The sequence below is a fragment of the Podarcis melisellensis genome, assembly GCF_964234715.1.
Source record: "Podarcis melisellensis genome assembly, chromosome: 5".
Taxonomy (NCBI): domain Eukaryota; kingdom Metazoa; phylum Chordata; class Lepidosauria; order Squamata; family Lacertidae; genus Podarcis; species Podarcis melisellensis.
Window position 1 is genome coordinate 45,239,087 of NC_138537.1, and position 26,391 is coordinate 45,265,477.

At 43.0% G+C, this 26,391-nt stretch overlaps 1 protein-coding gene across 4 annotated transcripts in view; it reads left to right on the top strand.

Moving 5' to 3' along the window:
• The window catches only part of SLK (STE20 like kinase), a 56,629-nt gene that overhangs the window by 27,266 nt on the left and 2,972 nt on the right, over nucleotides 1-26,391 (top strand). For 2 of the 4 annotated variants that reach the window (XM_081911986.1, XM_081911985.1), the window contains exons 10-18: nucleotides 1,107-2,552; nucleotides 4,076-4,206; nucleotides 4,799-4,922; nucleotides 6,001-6,180; nucleotides 8,937-9,029; nucleotides 15,129-15,258; nucleotides 15,712-15,836; nucleotides 24,095-24,283; nucleotides 24,714-24,839. In XM_081911986.1, coding sequence (XP_081768112.1) covers nucleotides 1,107-2,552; nucleotides 4,076-4,206; nucleotides 4,799-4,922; nucleotides 6,001-6,180; nucleotides 8,937-9,029; nucleotides 15,129-15,258; nucleotides 15,712-15,836; nucleotides 24,095-24,283; nucleotides 24,714-24,839 — 2,544 coding nt within the window. The remainder of the gene's footprint in view (nucleotides 1-1,106; nucleotides 2,553-4,075; nucleotides 4,207-4,798; nucleotides 4,923-6,000; nucleotides 6,181-8,936; nucleotides 9,030-15,128; nucleotides 15,259-15,711; nucleotides 15,837-24,094; nucleotides 24,284-24,713; nucleotides 24,840-26,391) is intronic. The other 2 variants (XM_081911987.1, XM_081911988.1) reach the window with 2 other exon arrangements.

Consider the following 26,391-nt stretch of genomic DNA (forward strand, 5'->3'; position numbering starts at 1 on the left):
TTCTGTTGCATAACACACAATTTTAAGATGCCAGTGTAAAATGCAAAGTAAGTAAATGTAAGCTTCCTTAGGATGCCATGGAACTGTTTCCATGGTCAGAGAAGGGAGAGCCACAGTCAAAGGCCCCTTTGTGGCAGAAGAAATCTCTGTTGCCATTAGTCCTTTCTAGTGGGAGGAGGACCATGGGATCCTCCCATTCCTCCAGCATGTCCCAAATAAGATAAGATAAAACCTCTGCCAGCTCTGGAGTCAGTGGTTACTTCTCCCCCTCCCATCAGTACAGTAAATTGGGAAAATCCACAGTAGGGAGGGAAAAGGAACAGGTCACTTCTGCCCTGGTCAACAGAAGACTTCACATTAGTGGTTTGCCAGCAAAGGATTTCCTTGGCTGAGAACACAGTTTAAAGCATACTAAATATATTCTACAATATTATAGTAATGGAATAACTTCTCAATCATCAGTGCATATAGATTACAGAACACCATTACTCAGACTTAAGTTGTAAGTTTACATGTTTGAATAAATTGTCTCCTTGAGCTTCCAGAATTTAAAAAAATATGAAGACTAGATCCAGAGAACCATGAGCTGAGTTCTGTTTGCACTAGTAAATTTAATCACCTAATACCTCCCAGCTGTAGCAGCTTTATACTCCTTGGAGAACCACTCCACAGGGTCAAGGGACCTTCTAGAATGATGGGGGGGGGGTGTCTGAGGAGACTGAGGACAGGGAACTTGCAAAAATTGGCTTTCCTCACATAAGAGGTTATCTGCATTTGCCCAATTTATTTGCAAAAAGAAAAAGTTAGTGATCAAATAAGTGTTGCTTATATTGCTCTAAATATAAAAGGGGGAACGGGGTTGAAGGATTATTACTATTACAGTGCATCCCAACCTATTACTACTACTACTACGTGACTATTGAATATGAAAGATTATAAAAACAGGTTAATTTGGAATGGGCAAGATACTTATCAATTTAGTGTGGAAGCTCCTAAATGATCACCATTACAAATAAATTCCCCATTGGCTGATATAATGCTTTGATAGCATTATTTCTTTATTACTGCATTGTATAGCTAATCAGTTTTGTGTGTGTCTATTTTAGCAGTTACCTGCAAGTAAACGAGCCTCATCTGACCTCAGCATTGCCAGCTCCGAAGAGGATAAACTTTCACAGAATGCCAGTATTCTGGAATCTGTTTCTGAAAAAACAGAGCGTTCATCCACAGAACAGACTAGTATTAGTGCACCTGAAGGTGAAAAAACAAGTGTGACTCCTGACAAAAATGAAAAGGAGAAATACACTGCAAGCATGAGTGGCACCATACAAGAAGACACTGAAAAACTAAAGAATGGATCAGCATTGCTCCATGAAGATGAGGAAGCGAAGAAGACTGAGAAGACAATTGAAAATTCAAGATTAAGTGAAAACATAGAGTCACAGAAAGAGGGAAAGAAAATTGGCACAGTAGTATCTGAAACTAATGTTGAGCCCAGTCTAAAAACAGAGGAAGGAAAGGACGTCACAAATGAATCAACGGTTGAAAACAAACAAGAAACAATTCCTGATGATGGAGGCAGCAGTGCAGAAATTACAGATGCAGTCTCTAAAGCAGCTGGTGTGAAAGAAGAAAGTACCACAAACCTCCAAGAAAATGAAATGGAAGAGGCAAAGCCTACCGAAGGGATTAAAGAGGCTGAGGAATTGCAAGGGGATGACAAATGTAAAAAGGGTGATCTGAAAGAGGCCGAAAGTCAGAAAAATGAAGTTAGTGCAGGTACTGAGGAATCACGGGTAAAGGACATAGCTGAGACAGCTGATGAACCACAGAAGCAAATAAAAGAAGGTACCAGTAGTCCACAAGAGATGGACAGTACTGGCAACAATCTGGTCACCGATGTAGATAAAGTGCTTGAAAATGCTCAGGAGCCAGCAGAGTGCCTGGCTGAGAATGCTTCTGAGAAAGTCTCAGAAATGGGGAAAATGGTAGATTCTGATCAGCAGTTAGTTGAGGGATACAGTGACGATTCAAAGAAGACAAGCAGCACAAAGGAAACAGAGGTCAGTGTTTCAGAAAGAGCAGACAACATTGAGCATAAGCCAGCAGACAAAAAACATACTGAAGAGGCAAGAACTGAAGAAAGCAATATTGCACCAGGGGATAAAATTGCAGAACCTGATCATAAAGTAGAAAACAGAGCTGAGGAGAAGCATGAGAATAATATACAAATGGACACAGACCAACCAGCAGTTTCCAGTGGCTTGCCAGCTGAAAATAAGCTTGAAGATTCTGCAGCCAAGCAGATGCATGAACATGAGGCGTCTCCAGTACCCAATATTAGCATTAGCTCTGCAGAAAATGAGGCAGAAGATAAATCTGGCAATCAGGATAGTGTTGAAAACTCGCATCATGTTGATTCTGAAAGCACTAAAGAAAATGACACAGATTCAGGCAGAGGTTCCACTGCTGACAACAGCAGCATTGATTTGAACCTGTCCATTTCCAGTTTCCTCACTAAAAACAAGGAGAGTGGATCAATATCTTTACAAGTAAGAGTCAACAATTCTATTATAATAACAGAAGAGATACAGATCAGGGTAGCTAGCTTGCAGCCCGTGCACTGGATTTGCCCCACCAACCCATAGGAAGTGGCTCACTAGCCTCCACAGCTTGTCTCTGAATCTGATCAGGAGATAAAATTTCTCTACCTGTTCTTTAGATAGGATCTTAAAGGTATGAGATAAAATCAGAAAATTTGGGATTCTGTCTCCATTCTAAGCCCAAGACTAAGATCAGAGATGAAGCTCTCTGCCTGCTTTTTAAGAACAAAAGCAGCATATTCCTCCACTCCAGCACAGGAGTAGGTGCAAAATAAAAGGCTGGGTTTCCAACCTTTACTACACCAGTGCTGGAATAAGAAAGGCTGGAAATACTGAGTGTTTATGTGTGTGTAAGAGAACGAGAGAGTTGTGTATAGAACTGGTGAGCATGGTATGTGGTGGTGCATGTGTGTTTGGTCCATATGTGAGCTGTATGATAGTGCATGTGTATACCATGACCCTCAGAGGAGTAGTTAAATATCAATGTGGCCCTTAAGCAAAAAAAAGTTAGCTAGCCTTAACAAAGGCAGTGTGTAACATACACACTAGAGGGATGCGGTGGCGCTGTGGTCTAAACCACAGAGCCTAGGGCTTGCCGATCAGAAGGTTGCCGGTTCAAATCCCCATGACGGGATGAGCTCCCGTTGTTCAGTCCCAACTCCTGACCACCTAGCAGTTCGAAAGCACATCAAAGTGCAAGTAGATAAATAGGTACCGCTCCAGCGGGAAGGTAAACAGCATTTCTGTGTGCTGCACTGGTTTGTCAGAAGCAGCTTAATCATGCTGGCCACATGACCCGGAAGCTGTCTGCGGACAAACGCCGGCTCCCTCAGCCTATAGAGCGAGATGAGCGCACAACCCCAGAGTCGTCCACAACTGGACCTAACGGTCAGGGGTACCTTTACATTTTTAACATACACACTATATAATATATTTTATGTTTACAACTAGATATCTGTCTAGATACCTGAATTTACAACTAGATATCTGAAGGTTCCTGAATTCATGCAAAATAAGAATTTTAAGGCTGTCACCCTAGATGTCCATAGCAGAGAGTAAATTACATTGAAATTATAAGTATATACTTCTGAATTAACAGCTTGAAAATAGGTTTGAGTTATCTTTCTGTTCTTGGTTACTTTTGTAAAAGTGAAGGTGGATTGCATATGTAGCAGTTATTTAGATGATTACTTTACTTCAGCCTTGTCTGTATATTCAGTAGTATACTGATCCAAAATGCCCAGTTGAAGAAATGAATTCTTCTTTAAGAACATACCTCATAGCAAACTTGAGTCCATCTTTCCCCATCTTGTGAAAAGAAACAGAATTAAATAGAGAAATTTAGCATCTAATTCTGTTGATTGGAAACTGAAATCTTTGAACTTGCAGGCTTTGGGTTCTTTCAAAAATATGTAAAGGTTGGACAGGTATGCTTTATGCAGCACAGAAATAATGCATGATCTTTTATTCAGGAAACTAAAAGACACAAGAAAACATTAAAGAAAACTCGCAAATTTGTTGTTGATGGTGTGGAAGTAAGTGTGACTACCTCTAAAATTGTAACAGAAAGTGATTCTAAAAGTGAAGAATTACGATATCTTCGGTGAGTTTGAAAATACCCATTCTTAATGACAGAGGATTTCTTCTCTGAATTAAAACAACTTTTCTCATGCTTGTTTTTAATAACTTACTGTGGTTTGATTATATTTAACAAAATTCATGTTGTCCCTTTAAATAACGTATGAATCAATCCAGACCATGATATCATCATCTGAGGCCCTTCTTTGTGTGCCTTCTCCGTGAGAGGTCTGGCGGGTAACAACATGGCAATGGGCCTTGGTTGTGGAATTCTCTCCCCATCTCTTACATGGCTCCTTCATTACATATTTTTAGATCCCAGGCAAAAACATTCCTCTTCTCCCAGGCCTTTGTCTAATTAAACAATCTATGGCCCAGTAGGGGAGTATTGTTTTCGTTTATTACTGTGTTGTGCATTTTTGTGTTTTTATACTGTAAACTGCCCCGTAATCCTCGGATGAAGGACAGTATAAAAATTTAATAAATAATATATTAAATGCAGATGTTCGTTTCTGCATAGCCCCCCAATGCATCTACACTGTACACTGATGCAGAATTCTGAACTCGGTCTGTTTCTTTCTCCCCTGCAATACTGCTTCCATTCTCCTTACTACTAGGCGTCAAGAATTAAGAGAGTTACGACTTCTACAAAAAGAAGAGCAGCGAGCTCAACAGCAGCTTAGTAATAAACTTTTACAACAAAGAGAACAGATGTTCAGGCGCTTTGAACAAGAAATGACGGTAAGGTTTGATTTCCTTGCACCCACATTTTGCAGGCCCCTTATTTTGAGTTAATTTACTTAATGTAAGCAGCCTAGAAGTCATTCTAGGTATATCCTTGTGTTTGTTGCCACATTTCATCTTATGTATGAATGAAACTTGCATACCAAAAGCCTTAACTGAACTGCAAACTACCGCAATGGTAGCCCTGCATGTAGTCACTGGCTGCCAACAGTGGAAAAGGCAGTGAAGCGCTGCATTGTTTAGCTTGAGAGTGTCTTGTTAAGGCATGGTCAGTACTAGAATTGGCAGAATGTGGCCACTTCTTACCCTTGCAGGTTAGAAACATTTATTTTCTACTTGTAGGTAGTTAATGCAGCTTTCCAGGATTGCTATACAGAAGAGGAAGCTGTTGCATACTGTGACAACTGTAGAAAATATCTCAAAATAATTTCAGAGGCCCAGTTCATGATCTTTGCCTTTCTGTAGTAGACTGTGGTAACCAAAATACTGTGATATTCTAGCCCATGTGCAATTCTTTTTTCTTTGCAGTGGATAATAAAAAAAACTTACTTGAAAAAGTGTTCCATGTATTGGGGGATCTGCTCACTCATTGGGCAGAGAAAAATTCTCCCTATTATATCTGAAACAGGCTCCTGTATTAAAGATTGCATACAAAACAAAGCTTAACCACTATACCCTTAACAAAATAGTTTACATATGTTGAGTTCCAAATATTAGATTCTCAAGAGCTGAATTTCAGATCACTTCACCATGTATTTGTTTGTGTTCAAGAAGGAAATAAACTTTATACTATCAGTCCCAGTGAGAAGAGTTCTGCAAAAAAAATTTAACTCTGTGCAATAACAATTAGTTCCACTTCTGATTCTGAGTTTTGAAGAATTTCTATGGGGTTTTAAAAGTATTTTTGTGCTTCATAATGGCAGAAAAACCCAGGTAGTGCCTTTTCAATCAGTTAGAAAATCTAGGAACTGAAAAGCATAGGCAATTGTTACTTGTGCAGACTTCCTCTTCCCTGCCTCAAACCCATCAAGTTCAACAATAGGTAAATATAAAATTTAATGGAATTATTTTTCAGAGCAAGAAGCGGCAATATGACCAGGAGATTGAAAACCTGGAAAAACAGCAGAAACAGACAATAGAGCGGTTGGAACAGGAACATACAAATCGCTTACGTGATGAAGCAAAACGCATCAAAGCAGAACAAGAGAAAGAATTGTCCAAATTTCAGAACATGCTGAAAAACAGGAAAAAAGAGGTAAATACTGTTTATTTAGTTGGAGGAAATAAGGTTGGTATTTCTTGGTCTCCAGTGATGTCTGTAGTCTTACATTAAAAAAAGATGTATCACCATAAGATGTCTCAATAGTAGATGTATTTTGATAGTAATATTTAGCACTAAAAAGTTTTTTAAAATAAAAAACAGCCATGTGGAATGAAAATAGTAACCTTAGATAGGAGCAAAGAAAATATAATGAAAAAACAATTACGTGGTGTATATGTCTCCACCCTTATAATTTAAACATCATCGTTAGCATAGGAGTTTCGCCATTTATTTGGAACAGTATCAAAAGTTATATGTAGTCAATACCTGTATGTTACAGACAATGTAAAATTGATCTAGGAGTTCAATAGGGAGAACTGCTAGAATCCATTGCACACATATCTGTCACATGTGCCTCTTTGGATATGTGTGACAAATAAAGATTTTCCTTACTATATTCAGTACATATAAAAGCAGCACAAAGGTGGAGGGATGAGGATATTTGTGCATTGGTTCATGAAACATTCATAACAAAATGCAATGGTTTTTTGTTTTTGTTTTTACTTGTAGTTGAATTTGTTAAAAAGGTGATTTAATTAACTTTGTGTGGAAGAGTCTAGAACTCTGTGCTGTGGAAGACTACTCTGTGCCTCCAGAAAATCTTAAAACTGCAATCTTAAGCATGCATGCAATCTTTGTTTGCATGCATACTTCTGATAGCAAGATTTGTTGTCGCCAACTTTGTTCTACTCATTACAAAGCCATTTAAACTAATAATCTAGATTCAACTGTTGAGCCCCGCTAGCAGAAGCCTGCACGTGGACATTGGATAATGCAACAGGGCTTTCTTCCTCCCTCTGCACAGCATTAAAGTGGCTCAAATGGAGAAGGATAACCTCCAGAACAGCACACTGGGATAGGAGAGCAAGCTCTTGCCATTTGGCAAGATGAAACACTTCTGCTGCAATAACGATTACCATGGCACTACTTTGAATTATTCCCAGTGAACCTAAGTTAGTGATGACTGCAACTTCAGTGACTCTACCCTGAGTAGGACTAGCATTGGATACAGTGGTACCTTGGTTTGCATACGTCTTGGTTTGCAAATGTTTTGGATTACAAACACATCAAACCCAGAAGTGCATGTCCCAATTTGCAACCTTTTTTGGATTGCAACCCAATTTTTTTTGGATTACGAACAAATTTTTTTGGGAGGCCCCATTGGCAAAAGCGCACCTTGGCTTACAACCTGTTTTGGTTTACAAACGGACCTCTGGAACAGATTATGGTTGTAAACCAAGGTACCACTGTATAACCCTTGATCTTTCAGAATGACTCAAATGGGGGATTGATTGTAATATATGTTAAGGACTAGATATGACCCAGTCAGTGATAAAGGCATTTTTTAAATTTAATTTGAGTTTAGTTTGAGTTCACCAGAGAGCATAGTTATGTATCAAGTTCAGTTGATTTAAAATCAAACCAAATTGAAATTTGTACTCTTTCATTACTCTGGATGGGAGAAATATAGCTGTGCAATATGCAGAAATTCTACCTGTGATCTCATTGTTCTGCAGAAAGTGCCTGTAATCTTTTACTTCTCATCTTAACTTTTAAAAAAGCAGTTCAACAATTTCTAGATAATATACCAATTTTGAGGCATATAATACAAACAGATTGCACAGATTTCTAGATGCTTTCATTTGGTTTTTAAACTACTTTTCAAGATTTTTATACTAAGTAATATATGTCATTTAATCTCCAAGATACCATCACTTGTGTTTAATTTGCACAATATTGACTATTACTTCTTCTTTTTGCTGAATTTCTTGCACTCTGAGTCTCTATTGGTAATTGGGTCTCAAAAGAAAATCTGGTGAAGAGGTTTAATGCACTCAGGACCAATCTTTTTCATTGAACAGTAGCATGTGGTGATTTGGGCTTTGTTTTCTGTGGGTTCTTTGTCTATTAAACAGCCATTTTTTTCTTGGATAGTTGTGACCTCCTAGTTCTTTTGTAGGAAATAACATCTAGAGTACTGAATCTCTTCATGAGAGTATGAAAAATATACAATCATACTTTTGATTATCTATATAACATGCATTATTATTTCCTGACAAAATGATCCTTTAGATCCTTTGAAATACATTGCTGAAACATATTGGTTGCCTTCTTTGAATGTCACTAGCTAGATAAGCTATATGAAACTGGACACTTGATTTACACTTTCCTCTGCTCTGCAAATGCCCCTTTTGAGGTGGCTTACTTTTATGAAAGTTGTTCTTTAGACAATTGTGTCTCAAATGAGACATAATGTCAACAGTAGCTGTTATTTTTGAGAAATCTAAACATCCTGCTATTTTGGAGCTTTTCCATGACGGTAAAATCATTTGTTGTCCCTCCCAATATCATTCTTCCTTTGACAATGGTCTTAAATTCCTTTGTGTTATACTGAATGATTGCATAAAAAGTAAATGTAAAAGCATCTAATTAGTAGTTGCATGCAAAATGAAACTAGTTTCTAGAATACAATTAGCTCATGCACTTTTTTGTAGAATGCAGTCCGCAAATGCTTTGTGCATGTCTGCTTCTTCCATCCACCTTCTGCCAAGCTAACTCTTCTGGCTTCAATGCATGCTCTCTGATAACCTTTATAATGCCTGACCTGCTCCTCTCGTATTCACCATAAAATGCTTGCTGTGGAGAAAAAGGGTTATCTTCCCCACCTTCTGCATGCTTGTGCACTATAGGTTTTTAATGAAGTGGAGAAAGCACCAAAAGAGCTGAGAAAAGAGCTCATGAAACGCAAGAAAGAGGAACTTTCTCAATCCCAGCATGCTCAGGTAACCGCAGCAGCTTCATGCTTCTAAAAACAACCAAGCAGCTTTGTTCACAATAGCTTTAACCATTCCATAGTGGTTGCTTTTTGTTTTCCCTCTGAGTATATACGATATTACTTGGTAATGACTGACCATTCTTAAAACCGTAGCTCAAACGTGTCATATAAACAGAAGTGCAATCTATTCAGTATTCATTTACTTAGATGTGATTAGTTAGAACAACAGCCAAAGTTATAAAAATGCAATTTATGTAGTTAGTGTGTATTCAGGTGTGGATATGAATTTCAGGCTGTAATGTCTACTTTATTCAGGGCATTTACCATAAAGAATAACGTTATCAAAGTGTAAAAGTAGTAAATAATATTTTTATAAGCAATTTTTCATTATATCTTACCTTTGAATCTTTTAATCCCAGGCAATGCAGTTGACATGATGGTGTCCATGTTTCTTATTTAATGGCTTGCCTGTACTTTCTGTGTTCCAAGCATGCTATTGCAGCAGACATACTATTGATTACATTTCCTGTCTGAAATGAAGCGCATCTGAAATATATAAGGATCTGGGTGTGTGGCAGTGTATATAGTGATTAAGGCTATGAAGAACTCTTCACTTGTTGTTGACATTCCTTGTCTTGGTATTAAATCCCAGACTAAGTACAGATAACTTCTGATATCCATGAATACTTCCTATGTATTCATGTACAGTGAGGCTGAAGTAATTCTGAAGTAATGCTTCAGGTATAAATTTTTTAAAGTGAGCTGTATCACTGTTTCTGTACAAGGGTGTGAGGGCGTCAGGAGACTGCTGCTGAACTCCCTGAATGACAGAGAAATCTCAGGAGTTAGTGCACTAAAGAAATATAGGTGGAATGTTAGGGGAGTGAAAGAGAGGAAAGAGAGTTAAAATGGAGGCATTGCCAGACTGTCCAAAGCCAGTTTATCTCCTGTATGGAGCAGAATCCAGCTTTTGCAGATATTCACAGTAGTGTATGCTACTGCCTTCTAAAGACAATTGTGTATATTTGAATGTGCACATCTCTTGGAACTGGATATTTGAGAAGGTGTACGTCCAGCCAATATTCTACTACATGAAGGCTTATTGAGTAACTACAGTCTTAAATATATTGGAGAAAATTCATTAATATCTTTTGGGCACAGAGAGTTAACAATATAGGTTAAATAGGACTAGGTTGCAGGGCATTATCTAGCAAAATAAAATAAATACTGAAGACATGACATAAAGGTTTTTACTTCGTTTTGCAATTGGTGTCTTTATGAATACAGTGTAATTTTTGTTCTCATAGCTCCACCCACATCACTGTAGGTATTATAGCTTCAGAAATTTTACATCTTTTAACAGAAGTAATTCAGTACAACTTCTACTTTTAGGGAGGGAGGTTCTCCACTAATGAGTCATACACTCTTATTGCTTATGTTCGGTGTTTGAATGCATGGTTTGTGCTTGCATTCTGACCTCGGAAGTACATTGTATTCTGCTCTGCAGGGCGTTGCTCAGGTTATGATTCAGTCTTTTCAGTTGTCCTCATGTACCCTCTTCAATGCAATAATGCAGGATGTAAGTCCAACATGCCAAAAATTGGATGTTTCCTCTGTAGTTCTAGCTTGTTGTTCTGCTTTTTCTCTGACACGCATGTGCTGATGAATTTTTTTTAAAAAATCTAAAAATGTGTTCATCTGCACAAAGATTGCGATGGACAAACTGGGCAAATGAGACTTGTTGATTTTCAGCACATGTGTGAAACCAGTGCTATGTTTTGCTTTTCTGTGTGCAGTGAAACAGGCATTTTCCAGAATGCTCCCTGATACCACCTGACAATGGGTGTTCCCTGCTGTACCTTATAGAGTCAGCCATCCTAAGTTTTGACTCATGGGGCAAGGAACACCCTTGTGACATTTTTTTCTTCTCTGCCTTGTGCAGTAGTGGTAATTTATTTTTTAAACAAACCCGCTTCTACCTTTGTGTTCTCTCTTCTGTTCCACCAGATGGTAGTTGGGATTTTAGTAGGAAGGTGGAAAGTTTGCTTTGCAAACTTTATTGAAACGGCCTTTTGTTACATGGCTCTGGGAACAGGAATCTGTAGAACATCTAGGCTCCCCATCAGCACTGTATACCAAATCTCTCTGTCTCTTTTAATTGCATAATAATGTTAGTGATCACAAGCCTGACATGGAAGTCTATGTCAACTGACCTTTCATTCACAAAACTACAGAATAGGCTGCGGTAATATCCTTTATCTAGGTTATTCTCATGTTTTGTGTTCTAAAACATACTCATCTAAACCGAGGAAGCCTCAGGACTGAAACACTACTTGCTTTCATTTCAGTTTAATAATCCAGCTCCTGCAATTTGGCAGAATTGCTGCTTGAGAAGGGCAGGTACATTTGCCAATTGTCTCACTTCATCAAAGCCAATAAGTAGACAGTGGACCTTTCTTGTTGTTGACATCTGTTTCTACAGATCTGGGTTTTTGGATTTGTCTCTACAAATTTTTGGTTTTTGTTGTTGGAGCTTTTTTCCTGCTTTTCATTAGAATTTTGATAGTGGTAAACTACAAACTTTTCCTTCCTCTCACATGCCCCCCCCCCGCATCCTCTGAAATTTGCTCTGGGGTTTCCTTCAACTCTCCAGAACAGATCTGTGGGGTCACAGGGAGCTGAGGCAATTCAATCCCTAAAACAGTGGTACCTCAGGTTACATACGTTTCAGGTTACATACGTTTCAGGTTACAGACTCCGCTAACCCAAAAATAGTACCTCGGGTTAAGAACTTTGCTTCAGGATGAGAACAGAAATTGTGCTTCGGCAGCACAGCAGCAGCGGGAGGCCCCATTAGCTAAAGTGGTGCTTCAGGATAAGAACAGTTTCAGGTTAAGAATGGACCTCTGGAACGAATTAAGTACTTAACCCAAGGTACCACTGTATTGAAGTGAAGAAGGTAGCATTTGTAAAAAATTGATTCTGAGGGTAAAGCTTTCAGTTTTGGGGGGATGTTTAAAATAATGCACATTTTCTATAGTTTTCAGGAAACACAAGCTAACCAAAGTTGAACATACTTCAGTCTCACTGACTTTCATTAGGAGAGAATTAAAAAAAGAAACTATACTTTAACTATATATATAGGTTGTACAGATATTCCACACTTACATAATTTATAATTTCCAGAAACTATGTCTGTGCCATTGATCTAATACATTTATAATGAGAGTGATACCTAAATCGTGGAATCATGCAGTAGGCTTCCAGGTCCCCCCTTCTTGTTAGTGTTAACTCTGGTTTGGTGTTATGTTTACCTCATCACTAAATATGCTTAGTTTTTAAACTAAGATTTGAAAATTGCAGTGAAAATCTACTTTGCAAGTTTTGATTAAAACTAACCATGGTTAGCATGGGTGCAAACTTAATGTTGCATTGTAGTTAATGCTAACCAGGGGTAATTTACATGCAAAAAGGGAAAGGGACCTTAAGAACCTAATGTCCCCAAACACAGAGGATCACCACCATCACTGCTGCACTGTTCCATTGTCCATCTAATTTCTTTGCTACATGTGCTTTTCCTGATGAGGATGAATAAATAGAATCACATAAGTTGATTTTGGGGGATTTGGGCAAATGGATTCCTCATTTTCCTCCTCCCCGACCCACTTGATAGAAGCTGCTGTTTAATCCCTTGTAGCTTTAGCATGTGGCATAAAGAAGCTGCTGTTAGGAAAAGAAGTTACCAATTCTGATGGATGTACAAATCTTCCTATATGGTGCTTTCTGTTGGTTCTTGTGAGATGAACATCAGACATCGGACTTTGATAACATCTTCATCAAATTGGTCAGATGCAATTTGTCTGAAGATTAATAGCAAGTAAAGAATTGCGATCAGGGCGGATGATTTCTGTGCAACCTGGCCTGAAGGTGAACTTTGCAGATTTGTTATTTATTTTCTCATTTGTGTTCATAAATCACACGTCTTCCTTTTATATGAACCTTTTGAACTACAAGGACATCAGATGTGACTTACCCAATGCATAAAACATGGGCCTGTCTCAACATGAAGTGTCCCTGTTGTATTTGATACAAGATTTCTGCATAAATTTTATTATATAATAGAGAGAGATGCCCATAATACCATGTGCCCACCCCACACCTGGAAATAATGTGTAAGTATTCAGACATTGTTAGATTTCCACACAGCCTTCTTTCCGTTGGTGGAATGATCTGTATAGGATTGGATCAACTTCTAATGTAGGGCCAATATTTCTAGTTATTTTCTGAGCTTGTGACATCTGTTTTCATAAAGCTCCTTTCCACAAAGTAGGTGATAAATACTTCACATGTAACCACTTCCATTAAAATAGCTACACATGACTTGTTAGGTTAATCTTTGGAAGCCCTTTTCTTGTGTATGTGCACTGTTCAAAATGTGCATCTGGAAGCCATTGGCCTCATTTCCCCAGCATTTGCTTATCTACCAGCCTCACATTACACGCTATAGATGGTGCAGCTTAATAAGTACGTCAGTTGCCTAATGTGAAACTGTTTACAGTGCCATTGAGGAGCCAATCTTCTAAATTCTGGATTTTGAATTTTGGAAGTGTTTGGTCTTTTAGGCTATCACGTGTCCTCTACTTGGTCTGGAAACATGAAAATACAATGTTGAAAATATAATAGGCATCCTTATCTTGGAGAGGATTCATGCGGGCCAGAGGTTTCCCCAGACTTTGCACATGTTCTGTAAAAGACAGATGCACACATTCTAACCTAAACCTTTTCAGTATCCTTTGCACATACATTGAATCAAGACAGTTCAATTGATTCTCAAGAGTAATTTGCCATCCATTGTTCACAGGTAGCAAGAGAGAGCTGGTTCTGTGCAGCAAATATTCTTGTTTATATGAAGGCTTTTTTTACATGGGTTAAATCCCCTCCCCAGTTTCCATTTCTCCTTGAAAGTAATGATTGAGACAGAAAATACATTCTCATTCCACAAAATACATTAAACCTACCTTAGTCACAATAATTTTCAGCCATTTATTTATATTTGCCGTTCCTTGGACTATTCTGACCTTCATCCCACCCTGCTTTCTTCCTCCTTAAGTGATCCCAGCCATTTATGGATCATATAATGGACATGTCACAATAGCACTATGTACTGAATCTGATATGGCTATTTGTCAACATCAAGAAGCCTTTTAGAGTAAAGGCAGTGATCAATCCCAGCCCCCCAGGGATCATGAAATGGACACTTTTTACAGCTATTTTTGTAACAATCTACCAAAAAGAAAGAAACCAGAAAATTTCGGGGGGGTGGGGGTGGGTGGCTTTCTTTTAATTTTGAACAAGTTTTTTCTGAAGCAGCTCAGCCCTAATCTTGTCATTTGTTGCTTTCCTAAACAGAATTTAGTTTACTTGGTAATTTAATATAACTGCATTAATGATAATTTGCAAGCAAATTTGTATAAGATTTGAATATGGTCCTTAAATTAAAGATTCTCTAAGTTGTGTGTGTTTTTTCCATATTTGCTGATTAGCATAAAGTCTGTAATGGCTTGGCATACAAAGACATAGCAGGGTACAGCAACTGATCTGACAAGCTACTTGCCCACGAAGAATTAACTTGGGCTGGCAAGTGGCTGCCCGCAAGGCTGTCTCATATATAATTGACCAAATTATATGTTTGCTGAAAAAGCAGTACTTGGTGGAGGGAAAAGAGAGAGAGAGAACTCATAGGGCCCATTAGTTTCCCAGTATAGGTTTGCTACTGTTGAGAAATGCATGTTTCCCCTCACACTTTATAGTGCTGAGCACTTCAAATGCTGTGGTAAGTACAGCAAGCTCACTTGCTGTGTAAATGTTTTAATTGACCCTTAGAAAATAATGTTGTGATTTGAATATGGGTTACCCAGGTTCAGATCCCTGTTTGAAGTTTGGCTTGTGGCAAAGTGTATGCATCTTTCGCTCTCTGCATATTGCGCCTTACCTGCTAGTTGTGAGCTAAAAGGCTGCTCCGAGAGCCTTTAGAAGAAGGCTGTATACAAATGAAGACATCTGTGACTTGTGCATAATTTACTCAATTTGGCTTAATTTCTGATAGGAACAAGAGTTTGTACAGAAGCAGCAGCAAGAACTGGATGCATCGCTAAAGAAAATCATTCAACAGCAAAAAACTGAGCTAGCTACCATTGAGCGGGACTGTCTGAACAATAAGCAACAACTCATGAGAGGTATTTCTCCCTTTCCCCCCAGTGTTGGATTACTGTTCATCAACTTAAAGAAGCATTAAGGGCTCTGGGCACCTAGTACAGCTCACATGCCAAGCCCCATGAAACTTGTGGAATGAGTCATGTCCTAAATTTATGTCCCGCTTCTAGTGAAGGCATGAAAATCCACTGAAGACTGTAGCTGTACATAAGAGTCTTTATTAGGCAAGCAGAAAATGGTGTCCAGAATCCATTTTAAAATGGCTTGTCTGTTTCTGAAACAAACCTACTTGTGTCTACAATTTTGGTGAATTGTTATTGGATAACTTGATGGGGAATAAATTCTTCAATGCATTTCTCCATTAAATATTTCATTGGGGTTATTCTGTTATTGATTGCTTCGTGAAATACATTGTATAAGGAATGTTTTGGGGGTGACTCCTCTGTAATTTTGACAGAATTTTTCTTCCCTTCTAGCCCGTGAAGCTGCAATATGGGAACTAGAAGAACGACACTTGCAGGAAAAACACCAACTGCTAAAACAGCAACTGAAAGATCAGTACTTCATGCAAAGACATCAGTTGCTAAAACGGCATGAAAAAGTTAGTGCAATCCTAGTTTGTCCTCTTTGCTGGCTCCAAATCAAATGCATCCCATCCTACCACATTTATTGATTGATTGATTGATTGATTGATTGATTGCCTTTTTTTCTTTAGTATTTATTTGATGCACTGATATTTAGTCCCAATGTTCATAAGGTCAAAACAGTGCCTTAAATTCAGGGAGGGAGGGACACACAAACACTTTAGACCACTATTTCCCACACACAAGTGGGTCACAGTACCTGAGCAAATGAGGTGCGGCCTTTATAAGTAAAACAAAAAAAAACTATTGCTTTTGCTCTGAACTGGTATGATGAATACTTCTTGCAGGTTTTTGTTTGCATATTATAATGCTGTGTTGGCACATCACAATCAAACCTTTATTGCATTAGCATACAGCCATAGCAAGATAAGACAAAAATGCTAGAGACAAGCAACCAAACAAAATTCAAAGTGATATTACTGGCGTTATGACATTTAAATTACCCTAAGACAATAATGTAAAGATTTAGTTGCCAGCGCCGGGAATCTAAAGTGTGGATGTATATAAAGCATATAATGGCCCCCAAAAGGCTCGGCACATTAGGTTAAAAGGTAATAAAAAGAATTCAAACAGGTCCAGGTCTAGGACACACTACCCAGTCAGAGTAGCCCTGAGTTTCAAAGCCTGCACATGTGTTGGCACATGTAACCAAATGTCAGAATGCTGCTCCCACCCTAGCATGGAGGCAAGTTTGCTCCCTGCATTTCCTGAGAAGGCATAGGTGGTTTCTTCTGTGGAGGGGGGGTGGTTAGGAAATGGACATGTGCCTTTCTACCCCTAAAGTGCAAGGGCAGGTGTCAAGCTTTATAGGCTTGGCACCACCCTCAGTCCATCCTTCCTTGCTTAGTCAAACTAATAAATAATATCATTATCTTATTTATCAATAATGATCTGAGACCATGTCTAACAACCATCAAAACCTGCATCAACCTACTTGTTGACAAAATACAAGCTCAGCTACCCCATTGATACTCGCCAAAATGGACTTTTTCATGAATAAAACTATTTAAAATATCCATAATTTGTTATATTAACACAGCGGTTTTTGAATAAAAGTTACAGCTTTTGAAGCAATATATTGCAGTCAGATAGCTGGTCTTACATTCCTATAAATAAAATTATGAATAGCATTATATTTCTTTAAATATTTACACAAATTTCATACCAATAGGGGTGTTAAGGAAAGTTTTCCTTGGATGCCTCAAGTAATGGTTATAAAATAGACAAAATTGCAGTTAAACAGATGGATGTTGAAGGCCTAAGCTGCAAAATCCATGTGACAATAAAAAGATGGGTTACTATACCAAGCAAATTTGGACTTGTGGGCCATTATACCCAAAGGGTAGAGAATCACTGGTTTAGACAATAAATAAATGAAAACTATGAGTGATGGTAGTAGGTAAAAGGAGAGCTGCAAATTTTGAAATGATATGATTTAATGATCTTTTCAGTTGGCTGAAATTTGTATGTTATTACTGCTGGTTGACTAACCAGTTATTTTTTTAAAAAAAGATTTATCTTCAGTTTTTTCTGATACAGAAAATTTAATTATGATGTGTTTTATTTGCCCAAGGTAAAATGTATATTAAATACTTTAAATGTACTGCTGAAATGGCGACGAGACCACATTGGCCTATTTATTCTGAACGTTTGTGTCAGGGTTTCTGGGAGAGAGGAGGAAATGACAGAGGAGACGGAGAGCGAGTGGGAGGAGGGGCAGAAGGATGAGGAAGAAGATGACGGAATTCTGAGGGAATCCACGAGTCTGAGCAGCGAGTCAGAGGATTCTCAAAAGGGGGTTACCTTAATCAAGCAAAAGGGAGGAGAAGGGAGAAGCGGAGAGGAGCCCAGTGGAAGACAGACGCAGCAAGAGGCGTCTCAGCCGGAACGGAGTAAAGGGGGTGGAGTCGTCAGCCTCTCGGAGGGAGCAGGATTAGGAGAGAACAGAGAAAGGGGGTTGGAGCAAGGTGTTCAGCCGGAAAGGGTGGAGAGCAGAACAAGGGGTGGTGTAGCGGTCGAAAGAAAGGTCAGCAGCAACGTACGCGCGCCAAGTTCAAACGTAGAGGCGCGCGGAAGTGGAGAGAGCTCAGGGGAGGAGCCCGGCCCTAAAGCCAGAAGGAGGGGGGAAGAGGCGGCAGAGGATTCAGCCTCAGGCGAGTCACGGAGAGAGGGAACCCAGGGGGGCAGGAAGACCCTGCGGAAAAGAAAGGAGAGGAAGAGGTGGTCTAGAGCCAGGCTATTAAGTTGGTGTGGAAGAGGGGAGGAGTCAGAGGGGACTTCAGCGGTCTAACGTGACAGACGTACGGCCACGATGCTGAACTGTACGAGAAGCAGAAATCTTCAATAAACTTTTCCTGTAAATAAACTGCAACGGAGTGAGGTCTCTTGTGAGCTGGGACCCGTCCTGGGTGGCCGTGACAGTAAGTCCCCTCTCCGAAAGCAAAAAATTTTTTTTGCGAAGCTCACGAACGGGAGCAGCCATGAGCGCTGAGGAGCAGCTGGTTGCACTGCGGGATCAGGTTACCGCTCTCACATCGGCAGTCATTGCTTCGCAGAAGAAGAATGACGACTTGGAGAAGACGTGCCAGGATTTGCAGGCAAGGTGGGAACACGCGGACAGGGCGGGGGCCCCAGGTTCCAGAGCGGAGGGCATTGCGCTTGGACGGAGGGGGGGTGCCCTGGTTCCGCATTTTAATGGCAACTTGCAAGACTATCCCAATTTCAGAGCGGACGTCGTATATGCACTGCATTTACTCCGTCACGATTTTAAAGATGAGGAGGAGAAAGTGGGGTTCATTGTTTCGCACCTGCATGGGGAGGCCAGGGCTTGGCTACGCAATCTGTGGCGCGAAGATGGACCGGCCCGTCGCAATTCAACTGCGTTCATCAAAGCGATGGATTCTTGTTTTCAATCCTCTGTGGATGTGGACATTGCGCGCCGTCAAATGCACGGGCTGAGGCAGGGGAAAGCGACTGTGCGCCAATACCACTCTAAATTTTTTGCATTGCTCACCGCCTTAGATTGGCCAAAGGACAGTAAGCCGGTCAGAGATCTTTTTTGGGAGGGATTGAGCCCCCCCATCAAGGATGAGATCGCTAGGGGGGACAGACCCCAGACCCTAGAAGACGTGGTGCAACGGGCTTTAGCTATTGGAATTCGACATGAGGGACGTCCGTGGCACGAGGAGGACGGGCCCCAAGCGCGTGCGCAAGCGAGGACTCTCCCTTTTGTGCACAGGGATTTCAGCCGTGCGCACCCCTCGCCAATGGGGAAGGACAGCGAGGAGCCAATGGAGATTGGTGGTGCTAGGGCTCAGAAGCCATCCCAGAGCCCTGTCCCTGGTGCAGCCAAAGCGAAGCCTCCTAGAGGAACCAGGAAGTGTTACATCTGTGACAGTGCGCACCATATGGCGAAAGAGTGCCCCCAGAGGCTCCAGAAGCACACTGCAGCACTGGCAACTGTAACAGCAGAGGTGCAACCAGGGGAGCAGCTTCAGGGAAACGACAGTGCCTGGCTGGAAGCAGAGCTACTGGGGCTCAGCCAGGCGGATCTGTAGACAAGCCCCCAGCATCACTGCAGAGCGTGGACCCTTTGCCTCCCAGACCGGCAGTTCTGCTCACAGCAACACTCCAGTTGCCTGATGGGAGACTCCTCGAGGTTCCAATAACGATCGATTCGGGAAGCAACGCCGACTTCGTGGGACTGCAGTTCGTTAAGCAGCACAACATGGCGCTCCTGCCTGCAACGACGCCTCTAAACGTGGTCACGGTAGACGGCAGGAAGTTGCTGGGGGGGCAAGTGGTGCAGCAAACCCCTCCCATGATGATGCAGATTGGCAACCATCGAGAACTTATTAGTTTCAATGTCACCCACTTATCGGACACACCCATCGTGTTAGGCATGAGTTGGCTGGAGAAGCACAGTCCCGCGGTTGCGTGGTACCAGCGGCAGATCACCTTTTGTTCATCGTATTGCGCTCAGCATTGCTTTCAGACCGATCAGGGAGGAGAAGCCGAGCAGCAGTTGCATCTGGGTATGGTGCAAACAGTGCCTCACAAGTACCAGGACTTCTTGGAGGTTTTCTGTGAGAAGGAAGCTGACAAGTTGCCGCCTCACAGACCTTACGACTGCGCGATTGATTTAGTGCCAGGGGCGCAACTGCCTGCTGCCAAGCTGTACTCCATGTCGGAAGACGAGATGCAAGAGCTTCGGGAGTTCATAGACCATAACCTCAAGCGAGGTTTCATCCAGGAATCTAAAGCAGCGGGTGGCAGCCCTGTGTTCTTTGTGAAGAAGAAAAACACGCCCCAAAAAAGGCTTATAGTGGATTACAGGTTCATAAACAGCTTGACTAAGCCCAAAGCTTTCCCCATGCCCAAGATTGACGACCTTTTAGCGACCGTCAGGAGGGGCAAGATTTTCACCAAGCTGGACCTACGTGGAGCTTACAATCTCATCCGCATCCGGAAAGGAGATGAGTGGAAGACCGCCATGTTCACCCCTCTGGGCACATACGAATACAGAGTCATGCCTTTCGGTCTCCAAAATGGCAGCCACGTTTTTCAAGCATTTATGCACCACGTGCTAGCAGGTCTCCTCTACAAGAAGTGTGTCTGCTTTCTCGACGATATCCTGATTTTCTCGGAATCGCCGGAGGATCACGATAAGGACGTGAGGGAGGTCCTGCAGAGGCTGAAGGACCACAGGCTGTACGCCAAGTTGGAAAAATGCCAGTTTGATGTCAGAGAGGTTGATTTCCTTGGCTACAAGTTGTCCGACGAGGGACTGGCCATGGACAGGGCTAAGGTTCAAGCGCTGTTGGACTGGAAAAGCCCTCGAAATCGGAAAGAGGTCCAGAGGTTCATCGGCTTTGCCAATTTTTACCGCAAGTTTATTAAAGGTTTTGCGAACGCGACGGCGGCTATCACTGACACCCTCAGTTCCAAGAAGAAGAAGTTCGTCTGGACCGAACAAGCGGAGCGGTCCTTCCGGACGCTTAAAGGTCTTTTCGCCTCCGAAGAGCAGCTGCTCCACGTGAATCCCGGCAGACCCATGCGGGTAGAGACCGATGCGTCAGACAGAGCGGTTGGGGCCGTTCTTTTGCAAGAGGATTCACAAGGCAACTGGAGACCGGGTGCGTTCTACTCCCGGAAGCTCAGCAAGACGGAGCGCAATTATACCATATGGGACAGGGAGTTGTTGGCCATTCATGCAGCTTTCAAAGCGTGGCGACACTTCTTAATAGGAGCCAAGCACACGGTGCAAGTCCGCACGGATCACAAGAACTTAGAGTATTGGCGGACGGCTAAGTTACAGACCCAGCGACACATGCGCTGGGCGGAGTTCTTTGCGGATTTCGACTTCAAAATAGAATACATCCCAGGAGACTCCAATGTTATTGCAGACGCGCTGTCCCGAAAGCCGCAATACTTGGAGGAAGCAGCTCCAATCGCAGCAAAGCACATTTTCGCACCGCAGGCGTGGACGTGCGCTACCATCGCAGTCGACCTGGACGCGGTGCGACGCGCGTTGCAAAGGGATCAGTTTGCACAGTCCAAGATGGAGGAGCTACGCGGAGGGTCGCGAGACAACGATGAGTTCCAATTGCAAGATGGACTTTTGACTCGTAAGGGTGCCCTTTACGTGCCCACCGACGATCTTCGAGCCAAGGTTCTGCAACAATTGCATGACGCCCCTAGTGCAGGCCATTTCGGCAAAGAGAAGACGATGGAGTTGGTGGCTAGAGACTTTTGGTGGCCCCAGATGAGAGGAGAGGTGGCGGACTACGTCGCCAGGTGTGATATCTGCCAGAGGTCCAAACCAGTGCACCAGAAGCAGGCGGGATTGCTAGAACCGCTGGAGACACCGCAGCAACCGTGGGAGAGGGTAGCGTTGGACTTTGTTACGGACCTGCCCAGCTCCAGAGGTAAGACGGCGGTGTTAGTGGTGGTGGACTTGTTCACCAAGATGGCGCATTTCATCCCTTGTGCCAAGGTGGCGACGGCAGAACAGACCGCAAAGCTCTTCATCGATCACGTCTTCAGAGTGCATGGACTTCCGCAGTCCGTCTTGTCCGACAGGGGGCGCCAGTTTGTTTCCACTTTCTGGCGAAAGCTTCTGGGCATCTTGCACGTCAAAATCAACCTGACATCGGCGAGACATCCACAAACCAACGGTCAAGCGGAGAGGGTCAACGCGATCATGCAGCAGTACCTGCGGTGCTACGCCAACCAGCGACCTGCGGCGTGGGTGGACTATCTGCCGATGGCTGAATTCGCCTACAACAACACGAAACACGCATCCACCGGGGTGACGCCTTTCTTCGCGAACAATGGCCGTCATCCCAGAACCTTCCCGAGATTTGCGGCACCAGGAGGGGGGGGGGCCTCAAGATGCCGACCAGTTTGCAGCGGAGTTGCAAGAGGTGCACGAGGAGCTGCGGAGACATTTGGAGCTGGCAAAACAGGCGTATAAGGTGCAGGCCGATAAGCACAGGAGGGCGGGAGAGGACATCCAGATTGGGGACTGGGTGTGGTTAGCAGCCCACGCGATGCCGGCCAGGTCATTGGCCAAGAAGAAGTTAGGACACAGGCAGCTAGGGCCATATCAAGTTGAGGCTAAGATCAATCCGGTGGCTTTTCGTCTAGCCCTTCCGGAGGGTTCCAGGGTGCACCCGGTCTTTCATAGGTCGGTGCTCACTCCCTACAAAACCCCACACAGGTTTCAAGAGTCAGGAGCACTCCCAGAGCCACGTAGGAGGGCGCCTGAGGGGGGGGAATCGCCAAGACCAGAACCTCTTAACGAGGTCACAGAGATACTGGACTCGAGATGGGGGGAGGAGGGAGTTGAATATTTTCTAGCCAGGGAAGGCACTCCGGCCTCTGCCAATAGCTGGGTGCCGGGTTACGCGTTGGACGAACCCCTGTTGAAGGAGGAGTTCCATGCACTTTTTCCGCACAAGCCCATGCCCGAGGAGTATTTTGATGATTGGCTTTTCACGCCCACTTTGTCAGACAGCACGTTCGAGGGTTTCTCCTCACCCGAGGGCCATACGCCCGAAACAAGCCCGACCAGGGATCCGAGACTGGGGGGGGAGGAGACAGGCCCTTGTTGGTGGGTGGATCAGCCAAGGGAGGCATGGAGTCAGAGATGGATGGTAGGTCCTTGGCAGGCAGCGCCAGGAGAAGCAGTGATGGAGGAAGAGACTGTGAGGTCTGTGGGTGGGGAACCCGAGTTCGAACACACATATACGGAGATGACAGAGGAGAACGTTGAAGTGGACAACTTGTATCCTGAACCGACCCCGGAAGAACCACGTTTTCCTCAACCTGCACCCGGCGAGCGGGAGGGGGGAAGGGGGGGCTTCGAGGGGGGGATGGATGTCAGGGTTTCTGGGAGAGAGGAGGAAATGACAGAGGAGACGGAGAGCGAGTGGGAGGAGGGGCAGAAGGATGAGGAAGAAGATGACGGAATTCTGAGGGAATCCACGAGTCTGAGCAGCGAGTCAGAGGATTCTCAAAAGGGGGTTACCTTAATCAAGCAAAAGGGAGGAGAAGGGAGAAGCGGAGAGGAGCCCAGTGGAAGACAGACGCAGCAAGAGGCGTCTCAGCCGGAACGGAGTAAAGGGGGTGGAGTCGTCAGCCTCTCGGAGGGAGCAGGATTAGGAGAGAACAGAGAAAGGGGGTTGGAGCAAGGTGTTCAGCCGGAAAGGGTGGAGAGCAGAACAAGGGGTGGTGTAGCGGTCGAAAGAAAGGTCAGCAGCAACGTACGCGCGCCAAGTTCAAACGTAGAGGCGCGCGGAAGTGGAGAGAGCTCAGGGGAGGAGCCCGGCCCTAAAGCCAGAAGGAGGGGGGAAGAGGCGGCAGAGGATTCAGCCTCAGGCGAGTCACGGAGAGAGGGAACCCAGGGGGGCAGGAAGACCCTGCGGAAAAGAAAGGAGAGGAAGAGGTGGTCTAGAGCCAGGCTATTAAGTTGGTGTGGAAGAGGGGAGGAGTCAGAGGGGACTTCAGCGGTCTAACGTGACAGACGTACGGCCACGATGCTGAACTGTACGAGAAGCAGAAATCTTCAATAAACTTTTCCTGTAAATAAACTGCAACGGAGTGAGGTCTCTTGTGAGCTGGGACCCGTCCTGGGTGGCCGTGACAGTTTGTAAGTGATGCCAGTAAAGGTTTGATATATAAAATGCATTTCCCCTCATTTTTTTTTATAAAGGAAACAGAACAGATGCAAAGATATAACCAGCGGCTTATTGAGGAATTAAAAAACAAGCATACCCAGGAAAGAGCTCGATTGCCCAAAATCCAGCGTAGTGAAGCAAAAACTAGGATGGCAATGTTTAAAAAGAGCCTAAGAATTAACTCCTCAAGCACTCCGGAACAAGATCGTGAAAAGATTAAGCAGGTAAAGCAATTATTTTAGACAAAGGGGTAATCTGCATACACACATTATGCAGTTCTGTGAAACTCTCAGTTCAAAAATCTGATGAGTCCAAGTCTCTGGAAGTGATGTCTTCAACTATGTGTGTGTGCTTGAAGCTGATTTACTATTAACCTATTGAATCTAGTGGGCCAATTAGAATTGGTTTAAGAACCAAGTCATATTGTTGCTTATGTGTTTTGTGGATCAGATTCTTCAGGTAAGATCCACATTTATCCCGTATGTACTAAGAATGAACCAAGAAGGTTTTTGCAAGCCCATGTTTTTTTCAAATCTGTCTAATATTAGTTATTTCAATATACTGTTTTTGAATGTTACACTGTCATTTAATTATATGCTTGAGTCTATAAACATTTTTAAAATTCTAATTTAAGTCCTCCTGTTTCTCTGAAAGTTTGCTATTCAGGAAGAAAAAAGGCAAAAAAATGAGAGACTGGCTCAACATCAGAAACATGAAAATCAAATGCGAGACCTCCAGCTGCAGTGCGAAGCCAACATTAGAGAATTACATCAGCTGCAGGTTAAACATTGTTAATCCCAAATGTGCCCCTTTATGTTATTTATACATGGGATAGGTCTGTTTTGAGTGTGATGGCACTTTGTGTGCTGCAGTTACATGTGACACTTTGTAGTTGTGGCACTACACACAGTATTTCTGTTCTTTGTTTTTTTTTTACAAATGAATCTGCACCAGTTTTTCTTTCCAAGGCCCTCTAAGTCTCCACACCTTCTGAAGTCAGGTGGGTGATATCCAGAAACAGGGCCCTTCTCTGTGGTAGTGACCTGCATGTGGAATGCCCTTCTCTGTGAGATTTATGTGCCAATGAGTTTGGTATCTTTTTGGTGTTAGGTGAAAACATCTCTTATTAATCCAGATCTTCCAGCATGTCTCTTAGCTGGGTTTAGCTGCGGATTTGTAGCAGTGTTACAGTTTTGTTACTGCTATGATCTCTTCTAACTTTTTCAACTGCATGAAGTACCGTATTTTCCCCTCTATAACACGCAGATTTTTTTCTCCTAAAAAGGAAGGGGAAATGTCTGTGCGTGTTATAGAGCGAATGTGTGGTCCCTGGAGCCAAAAAATCAGGCAAAAATCAAATCGCGCTTCACGGAGAAGGGAAACCTGAAAAGAGGAAGCGGCTGCTTTCCTGCATTCTGCCTCAGGGTCTTACTGCCCACCCTCCTCTGTTTCGTTGCTGTGTTTGCTGAAACGGAACAAAGAGCAGGGAAAGCCCCTCCCCTCCAGGCAAGCAGAGGGGAAAGCAGATTCCTCTCTGTGCTCCGGTGCTGCTGGGGGAGAGGGAGAGAGAGGGGGGAAGGGAGAGAGGGGGGGGGGAGAGAGAGAGAGAGAGAGAGAGAGAGAGAGAGAGAGAGAGGGAGAGAGAGATTGCTGGCTTGGGGGGGGGGAAACTTTTGCCTTTCTTTCCTCCCTCCCGTTAAATCCCTCTCCTGCATTCTTAGCCAGCTGCTTCTCTGCACACCCCTCTCATGTCCCTTCTTTTTTTTCCTTCGCTCCCCACTTAAAATGTGGTTACAAAGCATAGATCCACATGGATCCTCAGGATCTTTGCATTGGGTCACCCCAAATTCACCATCAGATCACATAGCATGGCCATGGCTACAGCCTCCCCCCCCCCCAAATCACGCACCCACTGTTGCCTGGGACTGCAATGGTGCAAAAACGTGGTTAAAAAGCATGGATCCACATGGATCCTCAGGATCTTTGCACTGGGTCACCCCAAATTCACCATCAGATCACATAGCATGTCCATGACTACAGCCTGCACCAAAAAAATCACGCACCCACTGTTGCCTGGGGCTGCAATGGTGCAAAAATGTGGTTTAAAAGCATAGATCCACATGGATCCTCAGGATCTTTGTACTGGGTCACCCCAAATTCACCATCAGATCACATAGCATGTCCATGGCTACAGCCTGCACCAAAAAAATCACGCACCCACTGTTGCCTGGGTCTGCAATGGTGCAAAAACGTGGTTACAAAGCATGGATCCACAGGAATTCTCAGGATTTTTGCATTGGGTCACCCCAAATTCACCATCAGATCACGTCTG